General features: G+C 42.7%; 1 protein-coding gene across 3 annotated transcripts in view; it reads left to right on the top strand.

Annotated features, from left to right (window-relative positions):
- Positions 1 to 13,229, top strand: part of LOC124037440 (transducin-like enhancer protein 3-B) — a 90,577-nt gene that overhangs the window by 54,567 nt on the left and 22,781 nt on the right. For 2 of the 3 annotated variants that reach the window (XM_046352137.1, XM_046352139.1), the window contains 3 exons: positions 763 to 867; positions 7,067 to 7,259; positions 8,997 to 9,004. In XM_046352137.1, coding sequence (XP_046208093.1) covers positions 763 to 867; positions 7,067 to 7,259; positions 8,997 to 9,004 — 306 coding nt within the window. The remainder of the gene's footprint in view (positions 1 to 762; positions 868 to 7,066; positions 7,260 to 8,996; positions 9,005 to 13,229) is intronic. The other variant, XM_046352138.1, reaches the window with a different exon arrangement.

Genomic DNA, 13,229 nt, shown 5'->3' with positions numbered 1-13,229 from the left:
TTGTGGTGATTGTAAAGTGTGTTGTTGTGATTGTAAAGTGTGTTGTTGTGATTGTAAAGTGTGTTGTTGTGATTGTAAAGTGTGTTAATGTGAATGTAAAGTGTGTTAATGTGATTGTACATTTACATTACATTTAAGTAATTTAGCAGACGCTCTTATCCAGAGCGACTTACATTGTAAAGTGTGTTAATGTAATTGTAAAGTGTGTTGTTGTGATTGTAATGTAAAGTGTGTTGTTGTGATTGTAATGTAAAGTGTGTTGTTGTGATTGTAAAGTGTGTTAATGTGATTGTAAAGTGTGTTATTGTGATTGTTGTAAAGTGTGTTATTGTGATTGTTGTAAAGTGTGTTAATGTGATTGTAAAGTGTGTTAATGTGATTGTAAAGTGTGTTAATGTGATTGTAATGTGTGTTATTGTGATTGTAAAGTGTGTTAATGTGATTGTAAAGTGTGTTAATGTGATTGTAAAGTGTGTTAATGTGATTGTAAAGTGTGTTAATGTGATTGTAAAGTGTGTTGTTGTGAATGTAAAATGTGTTGTTGTGAATGTAAACTGTGTTATTGTGTGTGGGGAAGATGAGACCCATGATTGGTCAACTCTGTTTGTTGTTTACAACTGTAAGGTTGTAAAATTCTCGGATGGGAGTAAGAATGACATTTTCTGGGAAAAGCAGGGAATTTCACAATCCTAGAGCTGTCTATATAAATGAAGTGTGCTAACTGTTCCTCTGTTTCTCTCCCCCAACCCCCCTCCCTTATAGCACCAACAGCAGGTAGCCCAGGCAGTAGACCGAGCTAAACAGGTCACCATGACTGAGCTCAATGCCACCATCGGGGTACGTGGGCTTCCCAATCTGGCCCTCACCGTGTGTAAACCTACTTCTTTTAAATTATTATTATTATTTTTAAATCTTCATTTAATAAACATCAGCTAGGACAAATCTGCATTAACGTGACTACTGTACTGACCACCCACTACCCTAACAGTCTAGTCTAAAAGTACCTGTGTCCAGCTGCTGGCCTGACAACAGTTTCACCAATTAGCAGACACGGTGAATTACACATGATCACAGAGTAATATTAATCACACATTTAGTAATATATCATATTAATCACACATTTAGTAATATATCATATTAATCACACATTTAGTAATATATCATATTAATCACACATTTAGTAATATATCATATTAATCACACATTTAGTAATATATCATATTAATCACACATTTAGTAATATATCATATTAATCACACATTTAGTAATATATCATATTAATCACACATTTAGTAATATATCATATTAATCACACATTTAGTAATATATCATATTAATCACACATTTAGTAATATATCATATTAATCACACATTTAGTAATATATCATATTAATCACACATTTAGTAATATATCATATTAATCACACATTTAGTAATATATATTAATCATTTATTAATCATATTAATCACATTTAGTAATATATCATATTAATCACACATTTAGTAATATATCATATTAATCACACATTTAGTAATATATCATATTAATCACACATTTAGTAATATATCATATTAATCACACATTTAGTAATATATCATATTAATCACACATTTAGTAATATATCATATTAATCACACATTTAGTAATATATCATATTAATCACACATTTAGTAATATATCATATTAATCACACATTTAGTAATATATCATATTAATCACACATTTAGTAATATATCATATTAATCACACATTTAGTAATATATCATATTAATCACACATTTAGTAATATATCATATTAATCACACATTTAGTAATATATCATTTATTAATCACACATTTAGTAATATATCATATTAATCACACATTTAGTAATATATCATATTAATCACACATTTAGTAATATATCATATTAATCACACATTTAGTAATATATCATATTAATCACACATTTAGTAATATATCATATTAATCACACATTTAGTAATATATCATATTAATCACACATTTAGTAATATAGATGGTGAAGGTTGTTTATTGTGGTTGTTGTATCAGTACTGCAGTTCACCTGACAGTGCAGAGGATGTGTCAGACAGGGCTGTCTGTTGCAGTACCTGTTAGTGTGGGCAGTACCTGTTAGTGTGGGCAGTACCTGTTAGTGTGGGCAGTACCTGTTAGTGTGGGCAGTACCTGTTAGTGTGGGCAGTACCTGTTAGTGTGGGCAGTACCTGTTAGTGTGGGCAGTACCTGTTAGTGTGTGCAGTACCTGTTAGTGTGGGCAGTACCTGTTAGTGTATAGCAGTACCTGTTAGTGTGGGCAGTACCTGTTAGTGTATAGCAGTACCTGTTAGTGTGGGCAGTACCTGTTAGTGTGGGCAGTACCTGTTAGTGTGGGCAGTACCTGTTAGTGTGGGCAGTACCTGTTAGTGTGGGCAGTACCTGTTAGTGTGGGCAGTACCTGTTAGTGTGGGCAGTACCTGTTAGTGTGGGCAGTACCTGTTAGTGTGGGCAGTACCTGTTAGTGTGTAGCAGTACCTGTTAGTGTGGGCAGTACCTGTTAGTGTATAGCAGTACCTGTTAGTGTGGGCAGTACCTGTTAGTGTGGGCAGTACCTGTTAGTGTGGGCAGTACCTGTTAGTGTGGGCAGTACCTGTTAGTGTGGGCAGTACCTGTTAGTGTATAGCAGTACCTGTTAGTGTGGGCAGTACCTGTTAGTGTGGGCAGTACCTGTTAGTGTGGGCAGTACCTGTTAGTGTGGGCAGTACCTGTTAGTGTGGGCAGTACCTGTTAGTGTGGGCAGTACCTGTTAGTGTGGGCAGTACCTGTTAGTGTGGGCAGTACCTGTTAGTGTGGGCAGTACCTGTTAGTGTGGGCAGTACCTGTTAGTGTGGGCAGTACCTGTTAGTGTGGGCAGTACCTGTTAGTGTGGGCAGTACCTGTTAGTGTGGGCAGTACCTGTTAGTGTGGGCAGTACCTGTTAGTGTGGGCAGTACCTGTTAGTGTGGGCAGTACCTGTTAGTGTGGGCAGTACCTGTTAGTGTGGGCAGTACCTGTTAGTGTGGGCAGTACCTGTTAGTGTGGGCAGTACCTGTTAGTGTGGGCAGTACCTGTTAGTGTGGGCAGTACCTGTTAGTGTGGGCAGTACCTGTTAGTGTATAGCAGTACCTGTTAGTGTATAGCAGTACCTGTTAGTGTGGGCAGTACCTGTTAGTGTGGGCAGTACCTGTTAGTGTGGGCAGTACCTGTTAGTGTGGGCAGTACCTGTTAGTGTGTGGGCAGTACCTGTTAGTGTGGGCAGTACCTGTTAGTGTGGGCAGTACCTGTTAGTGTGGGCAGTACCTGTTAGTCTGGGCAGTACCTGTTAGTGTGGGCAGTACCTGTTAGTGTGTGGGCAGTACCTGTTAGTGTGGGCAGTACCTGTTAGTCTGGGCAGTACCTGTTAGTGTGGGCAGTACCTGTTAGTGTGGGCAGTACCTGTTAGTGTGGGCAGTACCTGTTAGTGTGGGCAGTACCTGTTAGTGTGGGCAGTACCTGTTAGTGTGGGCAGTACCTGTTAGTTTGGGCAGTACCTGTTAGTGTGGGCAGTACCTGTTAGTGTGTGGGCAGTACCTGTTAGTCTGGGCAGTACCTGTTAGTCTGGGCAGTACCTGTTAGTGTGGGCAGTACCTGTTAGTGTGGGCAGTACCTGTTAGTGTGGGCAGTACCTGTTAGTGTATAGCAGTACCTGTTAGTGTGGGCAGTACCTGTTAGTGTGGGCAGTACCTGTTAGTGTGGGCAGTACCTGTTAGTGTGTTGCAGTACCTGTTAGTGTGGGCAGTACCTGTTAGTGTGGGCAGTACCTGTTAGTGTGGGCAGTACCTGTTAGTGTGGGCAGTACCTGTTAGTGTGGGCAGTACCTGTTAGTGTGTGGGCAGTACCTGTTAGTGTGGGCAGTACCTGTTAGTGTATAGCAGTACCTGTTAGTGTGGGCAGTACCTGTTAGTGTGGGCAGTACCTGTTAGTGTGGGCAGTACCTGTTAGTGTGGGCAGTACCTGTTAGTGTGGGCAGTACCTGTTAGTGTGTTGCAGTACCTGTTAGTGTGGGCAGTACCTGTTAGTGTGGGCAGTACCTGTTAGTGTGGGCAGTACCTGTTAGTGTGGGCAGTACCTGTTAGTGTGGGCAGTACCTGTTAGTGTGGGCAGTACCTGTTAGTGTGGGCAGTACCTGTTAGTGTGGGCAGTACCTGTTAGTGTGGGCAGTACCTGTTAGTGTGGGCAGTACCTGTTAGTGTGGGCAGTACCTGTTAGTGTGGGCAGTACCTGTTAGTGTGGGCAGTACCTGTTAGTGTGGGCAGTACCTGTTAGTGTGGGCAGTACCTGTTAGTGTGGGCAGTACCTGTTAGTGTGGGCAGTACCTGTTAGTGTGGGCAGTACCTGTTAGTGTGGGCAGTACCTGTTAGTGTGGGCAGTACCTGTTAGTTGGGCAGTACCTGTTAGTGTGGGCAGTACCTGTTAGTGTACCTGTTAGTGTGGGCAGTACCTGTTAGTGTGGGCAGTACAGTACTGTTAGTGTGTAGCAGTACCTGTTAGTGTGGGCAGTACCTGTTAGTGTGGGCAGTACCTGTTAGTGTGTAGCAGTACCTGTTAGTGTGGGCAGTACCTGTTAGTGTGGGCAGTACCTGTTAGTGTGGGCAGTACCTGTTAGTGTGGGCAGTACCTGTTAGTGTGGGCAGTACCTGTTAGTGTGGGCAGTACCTGTTAGTGTGGGCAGTACCTGTTAGTGTGGGCAGTACCTGTTAGTGTGGGCAGTACCTGTTAGTGTGTGGGCAGTACCTGTTAGTGCAGTACCTGTTAGTGTGGGCAGTACCTGTTAGTGTGGGCAGTACCTGTTAGGTACAGTGGGCAGTACCTGTTAGTGTGGGCAGTACCTGTTAGTGTGGGCAGTACCTGTTAGTGTGGGCAGTACCTGTTAGTGTGGGCAGTACCTGTTAGTGTGGGCAGTACCTGTTAGTGTGGGCAGTACCTGTTAGTGTGGGCAGTACCTGTTAGTGTGGGCAGTACCTGTTAGTGTATAGCAGTACCTGTTAGTGTGGGCAGTACCTGTTAGTGTGGGCAGTACCTGTTAGTCTGGGCAGTACCTGTTAGTGTGGGCAGTACCTGTTAGTGTGGGCAGTACCTGTTAGTGTGGGCAGTACCTGTTAGTGTGGGCAGTACCTGTTAGTGTGGGCAGTACCTGTTAGTGTGGGCAGTACCTGTTAGTGTGGGCAGTACCTGTTAGTGTGGGCAGTACCTGTTAGTGTGGGCAGTAGTACCTGTTAGTGTGGGCAGTACCTGTTAGTGTGGGCAGTACCTGTTAGTGTGGGCAGTACCTGTTAGTGTGGGCAGTACCTGTTAGTGTGGGCAGTACCTGTTAGTGTGGGCAGTACCTGTTAGTGTGTAGCAGTACCTGTTAGTGTGGGCAGTACCTGTTAGTGTGGGCAGTACCTGTTAGTGTGGGCAGTACCTGTTAGTGTGGGCAGTACCTGTTAGTGTGGGGCAGCAGTACCTGTTAGTGTGGGCAGTACCTGTTAGTGTGGGCAGTACCTGTTAGTGTGGGCAGTACCTGTTAGTGTGGGCAGTTAGTGTTAGTGTGGGCAGTACCTGTTAGTGTGGGCAGTACCTGTTAGTGTGGGCAGTACCTGTTAGTGTGGTACCTGTTAGTGTGGGCAGTACCTGTTAGTGTGGGCAGTACCTGTTAGTGTGTGTTAGTGTGGCAGTACCTGTTAGTCTGGGCAGTACCTGTTAGTGTGGGCAGTACCTGTTAGTGTGGGCAGTACCTGTTAGTGTGGGCAGTACCTGTTAGTGTGGGCAGTACCTGTTAGTGTATAGCAGTACCTGTTAGTGTGGGCAGTACCTGTTAGTGTGGGCAGTACCTGTTAGTGTGGGCAGTGGTGTGGCAGTACCTGTTAGTGTGGGCAGTACCTGTTAGTGTGTTGCAGTACCTGTTAGTGTGGGCAGTACCTGTTAGTGTGGGCAGTACCTGTTAGTGTGGGCAGTACCTGTTAGTGTGGGCAGTACCTGTTAGTGTGGGCAGTACCTGTTAGTGTGGGCAGTACCTGTTAGTGTGGGCAGTACCTGTTAGTGTGGGCAGTACCTGTTAGTGTGGGCAGTACCTGTTAGTGTGGGCAGTACCTGTTAGTGTGGGCAGTACCTGTTAGTGTGGGCAGTACCTGTTAGTGTGGGCAGTACCTGTTAGTGTGGGCAGTACCTGTTAGTGTGGGCAGTACCTGTTAGTGTGGGCAGTACCTGTTAGTGTGGGCAGTACCTGTTAGTGTGGGCAGTGTGGGCCTGTTAGTGTGGGCAGTACCTGTTAGTGTGGGCAGTACCTGTTAGTGTGGGCAGTACCTGTTAGTGTGGGCAGTACCTGTTAGTGTGGGCAGTACCTGTTAGTTAGTGTGTGGGGCAGTACCTGTTAGTGTGGGCAGTACCTGTTAGTGTGGGCAGTACCTGTTAGTGTGGGCAGTACCTGTTAGTGTGGGCAGTACCTGTTAGTGTGAACAGTACCTGTTAGTGTGGGCAGTACCTGTTAGTGTGGGCAGTACCTGTTAGTGTGTTAATATCTGTCCGTGCTGGTCAAATAGTCCCGGTTTAAGTGATCAGCCTGTGTGTTTAGTGGCTGGGGTTTCTAAAGTACATTTGGTTAAACATAGTTATGTTTTACCTTAAGCCTGTCGTAGGTAAATTACTATATTATCACCGCAAACTAGACCAACAGCCGGCCACAAAGTAAAAACAATTATTTTTAATAAACTATGTTTGATCGTGTTCTATGACTGAATGGATTCAAGTCGTAACTTGAAGAACTTTGCCTCTTTTAAGAGTGACTTGAGTCTAGATCTTTGCAAAAAAAAAAAATATATATATATATATATATATATATACTACTTTAGTAATGTATCTTCTGGGGAAACCTACAGCAGATTGTGTTACAGAGATCCTGTAGATCTATGGGTTAGTGGTTAGTGGACGGCGTCTCTCTCTTCTCTTGCCCTCCGACCCACTTGTCCTCTTCTTGCTCCGTCTCTGCCCCCCCCCCCCCCCCATCTACAGCAGCAACAGCTCCAGGCTCAGCATCTGTCCCATGCAGCCCACGGTGGTCCTCCCCTCCTGGCCGCACACCCCTCCGGGCTCCAGCCTCCTGGGATAATCCCAGGGTCTGGGCTGCTGGCCCTGGGAGCTCTGGGGAGCCAGGCTAACCTCCCTGTTAAGGATGAGAAGAATCATCACGACGTGGAACACAGAGGTGATGAAAGGAGTCTTCTAGAAGCATTACTACTTCTGTATCAGGAGTCTTCTAAAAGCCTTACTACTTCTGTATCAGGAGTCTTCTAGCAGCATTACTACTGTATCAGGAGTCTTCTAGAATCTACTTCTGAATCAGGAGTCTTCTAGAAGCCTTACTACTTCTGTATCAGGAGTCTTCTAAAAGCCTTACTACTTCTGTATCAGGAGTCTTCTAGAAGCATTACTACTGTATCAGGAGTCTTCTAGAATCTACTTCTGTATCAGGAGTCTTCTAGAAGCCTTACTACTTCTGAATCAGGACTCTTCTAGAAGCCTTACTACTTCTGTATCAGGAGTCTTCTAGAAGCCTTACTACTTCTGTATCAGGAGTCTTCTAGAAGCCTTCCTACTTCTGAATCAGGAGTGTTCTAGAAGCCTTACTACTTCTGTATCAGGAGTCTTCTAGAAGCCGTACTACTTCTGTATCAGGAGTTGCCTGAGTGATGAGTAGTATAGTTGCCTAAGTGATGAGTATTATTTACAGAATGAAGTTTCCTAAGTGATGAGTAGTATAGTTGCCTAAGTGATGAGTAGTATAGTGGCCTAAGTGAGGAGTATTATTTACAGAATGAAGTTGCCTAAGTGAGGAGTATTATTTACAGAATGAAGTTGCCTAAGTGAGGAGTATTATTTACAGAATGAAGTTGCCTAAGTGATGAGTATTATTTACAGAATGAAGTTGCCTAAGTGAGGAGTATTATTTACAGAATGAAGTTGCCTAAGTGATGAGTATTATTTACAGAATGAAGTTGCCTAAGTGATGAGTATTATTTACAGAATGAAGTTTCCTAAGTGATGAGTAGTATAGTTGCCTAAGTGATGAGTAGTATAGTTGCCTAAGTGAGGAGTATTATTTACAGAATGAAGTTGCCTAAGTGATGAGTATTATTTACAGAATGAAGTTGCCTAAGTGAGGAGTATTATTTACAGAATGAAATTGCCTAAGTGATGAGTATTATTTACTGAATGAAGTTGCCTAAGTGATGAGTATTATTTACAGAATGAAGTTTCCTAAGTGATGAGTAGTATAGTTGCCTAAGTGATGAGTAGTATAGTTGCCTAAGTGAGGAGTATTATTTACTGAATGAAGTTGCCTAAGTGATGAGTATTATTTACAGAATGAAGTTGCCTAAGTGATGAGTAGTATAGTTGCCTAAGTGATGAGTAGTATAGTTGCCTAAGTGAGGAGTATTATTTACAGAATGAAGTTGCCTAAGTGATGAGTATTATTTACAGAATGAAGTTTCCTAAGTGATGAGTAGTATAGTTGCCTAAGTGATGAGTAGTATAGTTGCCTAAGTGAGGAGTATTATTTACAGAATGAAGTTGCCTAAGTGATGAGTATTATTTACAGAATGAAGTTGCCTAAGTGATGAGTATTATTTACAGAATGAAGTTGCCTAAGTGATGAGTATTATTTACAGAATGAAGTTGCCTAAGTGATGAGTATTATTTACAGAATAAATATTTACTCCTCACGAGCTCGTTAAGAGGAAAGCACAGCCTTTATACATTCTCTCTGGGTAATGAGCTGGTACGTTCTCAGGCTGTGATTGGCTAGAACAGCTATTCTGATAAAGGAGTTCTGCCCTGCAGTCAAATCTTGTTTTGATATGCCAACTGACTTGTTTTTCTTTTCTTGGCTGGTCATCACTGATTGCCATCTCTCCTGGCTGTGGCCATTTCCTATAATCAGAGAGCACGGTGAGTTTTGCCAAATTCAATCTCTTTTTTTTTTTTTTTTTTGTACTACAAGATAATGAGTATGCATAGTATTTACTATTTTCATTGAATCGAACACTGAACAAAAATATAAACACAACATGAAACAATTTCAAAAGATTTCACTGAGTTACAGTTCGTATAAGGAAATCAATTTCACACGACTGGGAATACAGATATGCAGATATACCTTAAAAATAAAAGGTAGGGGAGTGGATCAGAAAACCAGTCAGTATCTGGTGTGGATCAGAAAACCAGTCAGTATCTGGTGTGGATCAGAAAACCAGTCAGTATCTGGTGTGGATCAGAAAACCAGTCAGTATCTGGTGTGGATCAGAAAACCAGTCAGTATCTGGTGTGGATCAGAAAACCAGTCAGTATCTGGTGTGGATCAGAAAACCAGTCAGTATCTGGTGTGGATCAGAAAACCAGTCAGTATCTGGTGTGGATCAGAAAACCAGTCAGTATCTGGTGTGGATCAGAAAACCAGTCAGTATCTGGTGTGGATCATAGAACCAGTCAGTATCTGGTGTGACCACCATTTGCCTTATGCAGCACCACACATCTCCTTCACATAGAGTTGATCAGGCTGCTGATTGTGGTCTGTGGAATGTTGTCCCACTCCTCTTCAATGGCTGTGGAATGTTGTCCCACTCCTCTTCAATGGCTGTGGAATGTTGTCCCACTCCTCTTCAATGGCTGTGGAATGTTGTCCCACTCCTCTTCAATGGCTGTGGAATGTTGTCCCACTCCTCTTCAATGGCTGTGGAATGTTGTCCCACTCCTCTTCAATGGCTGTGGAATGTTGTCCCACTCCTCTTCAATGGCTGTGGAATGTTGTCCCACTCCTCTTCAATGGCTGTGGAATGTTGTCCCACTCCTCTTCAATGGCTTTGGGAAGTTGCTGGATATTGGCGGGAACTGTAACACGGTGTCGTACATGTCGATCCCAGAGCATCCCAAACATGCTCAATGGGTGACATGTCTGTCAGTTGAAACTGGAACTAAAATCGTTACATCATTCCTTAAAGGAGAAGTGGTAGACCTTAAAGGAGAAGTGGCAGACCTTAAAGGAGAAGTGGCAGACCTTAAAGGAGAAGTGGCAGACCTTAAAGGAGAAGTGGCAGACCTTAAAGGAGAAGTGGTAGACCTTAAAGGAGAAGTGGTAGACCTTAAAGGAGAAGTGGTAGACCTTAAAGGAGAAGTGGCAGACCTTAAAGGAGAAGTGGCAGACCTTAAAGGAGAAGTGGCAGACCTTAAAGGAGAAGTGGCAGACCTTAAAGAAGAGACCTTAAAGTGGCAGACCTTAAAGGAGAAAAGTGGCAGACCTTAAAGGAGAAGTGGCAGACCTTAAAGGAGAAGTGGTAGACCTTAAAGGAGAAGTGGCAGACCTTAAAGGAGGAGTGGCAGACCTTAAAGGAGAAGTGGTAGACCTTAAAGGAGAAGTGGCAGACCTTAAAGGAGAAGTGGCAGACCTTAAAGGAGAAGTGGCAGACCTTAAAGGAGAAGTGGCAGACCTTAAAGGAGGAGTGGTAGACCTTAAAGGAGGAGTGGTAGACCTTAAAGGAGAAGTGGCAGACCTTAAAGGAGAAGTGGCAGACCTTAAAGGAGAAGTGGCAGACCTTAAAGGAGAAGTTTTCCCCTCATCCCCGTGTTCTGCAGCTCAAATAAAACATCAACTGAAGTGCCAAAAAACACCCTAAGTAATGTGCTTTTAGAAACGATAACAAACGTCCAGACTCTCAGTAATACAAGATGTTGTACGCATGATATTGTGCCAATCTGAAACTTTAACCCGGAATGTTATTCAGTTGTGTCCAACTCGAGCTGCTTACTCTGCAGGCCGTGCAGGCCGTGGGATATCCCTGTAGTATTATGGTTTTGTGAATTATTAACTCTTTGTTATAGATAGTCATTCTGGTTCAATTACATTCTGTTCCAATCCCAGACTAAAGGCAGCTTGTTTTCAGAAGCTTCCCTCCCTCACTCTTGTCGAGAGAGAGAGAGAGAGAGAGAGAGAGAGAGAGAGAGAGAGAGAGAGAGAGAGAGAGAGAGAGAGAGAGAGAGAGAGAGAGAGAGAGAGAGAGAGAGAGAGAGAGAGAGAGAGAGAGAGAGAGAGAGAGAGAGAGAGAGAGAGAGAGAGAGAGAGAGAGAGAGAGAGACCACATTGGGCTTTAAAGGGATATATATCGAATATATTATAATATAGAGGAACCAGATAACGAGTCTTTTCTTTATTTGTAATGAAAGCTCTGCTGTAGGAAAGGGTGGGGGCACCTAGTCAATTGTACAACTTGTCATGTCTTTGGCATCATTAAACTGAAGATTAATCTTTATCAAATAACTCTGTAATTAGCATTTCGTGATTAACTAATTAATCATGTAACTGTAATTAACTAGGAAGTCGGGGCACCAAGGAAAAATATTCAGATTACCAAGTTATAATTTTCCTAATATAACTTTTCAGATATTTTTGATATCTGATCAATTAGTCTTCTGATTAATGAATTATTTATTTTACCTCACGTTAGTCTCATTCCAAACATGGTAAATTGTTGGTTATCTGCACGAACCCAGTCTTCACTATGAGTCATCCATACATCAATTGTCTTAAAATCATTTATTTACTAACTAAGTCATTCACAGAAATGCATAAACAAACAGTAGATAATTACAGGGAAATGATAACGGAGTTTCCCTAGTGGGATAAACCGGCATCGCGGCTTGGTGTACAAAAGGGAAGTGGGGGTCGACTGAGATAAGAAACACACAGATGATAATAATAACAATTGAAATGCTAATCCTTTGCACATGAACACTCACTCATTCGGGAATAATTGCAATCAATACATATGTTTACGCTCAGTGTGTCGTCGGCATCTCTGTTGAAAAGTTTGTTTCTGTTGGAGAGTTTGTCCATCCTCTCTGTCATGGTTAGAATGGATAGTTCAGAGTGACATTCATTCATTTCATTATAGAATGTATGTTTCGGCGGTTGTCTGTCTTCGCGTTCAATGATACCGAATTCCTAGCTGCAGACTAGTAATTAGTATCAAAGACTTGTTCTTATTCTGTCGGTATCGATAGTCTAAGAGTTTAACCACGTGGTTAAAAAATTCAGCAATGGTCTACAAACTTTGTCCTCCCGTGATTGAGGGAAACATGGTCTGTTGAGAAATTCTCAAAGTTGGGTTTTATTCAGGAGTTGCTGAAAAGGGGCTGTCCCAGAATGCCCGACTCTAACTGGCTCAGGTGCGGTCCTCTGATTTAGTTAAACTCAAAAGGGAATTGGAGTTTCCTTCATTAAACAGTCCAAAATCACATTATACCATTTTACAAACAGTATCATCCTCACTCATTCATCTTATACAACAATTAGATGTAAACCTCATATCTGAGGCTATTATATAAACAGCGTTATGGTAATGTAGCCACACCGTCTCCCATGAGCTTCTCAAGTTGTGACACGGATCAGTTCGTAGCTGGATTCTTCACCAATACCAAACGGGCCAGTTCGTAGTTGGATTCTTCACCAATACCAAACGGACCAGTTCGTAGCTGGATTCTTCACAAATACCAAACGGACCAGTTCGTAGCTGGATTCTTCACAAATACCAAACGGACCAGTTCGTAGCTGGATTCTTCACAAATACCAAACGGACCAGTTCGTAGCTGGATTCTTCACAAATACCAAACGGACCAGTTCGTAGCTGGATTCTTCACAAATACCAAACGGACCAGTTCGTAGCTGGATTCTTCACAAATACCAAACGGACCAGTTCGTAGCTGGATTCTTCACAAATACCAAACGGACCAGTTCGCAGCTGGATTCTTCACCAATCTTTTCTACCTTCTCCAGAACATAAACGTTGTTCGGACCTCAAGTTCTGTGAGGTGGAAGAAATTCCTTTGTTCTCTATGAAAACTCACTCTGTCTCTATACTGTGGCCATGAGGAGATCATCTCCTCCAGGAATTTGTGACCTCTCTCTGACCACAGCAGCCTGGGTGTAGGAGACAGGGATGAGGCTTGCTGTTCCCAAAGAGCGCAACGTCATGACAAACTGAATGCATTGAACTGAAATGTGTCTTCCCGAAATTGAACCCAACCCCTCTGAATCAGAGAAGTGCAGGGGTGCTGCCATAATCGACATCGACGTCTTCGGCACCCAAGTGGGTTAACTACCAGGTGCAGAACGATAGTGGGT

Source organism: Oncorhynchus gorbuscha, linkage group LG06 (genome assembly GCF_021184085.1).
Source record: "Oncorhynchus gorbuscha isolate QuinsamMale2020 ecotype Even-year linkage group LG06, OgorEven_v1.0, whole genome shotgun sequence".
Taxonomy (NCBI): domain Eukaryota; kingdom Metazoa; phylum Chordata; class Actinopteri; order Salmoniformes; family Salmonidae; genus Oncorhynchus; species Oncorhynchus gorbuscha.
Note: the sequence above shows the minus strand (reverse complement) of the source record. Positions and strands in the feature narration are given on the sequence as shown.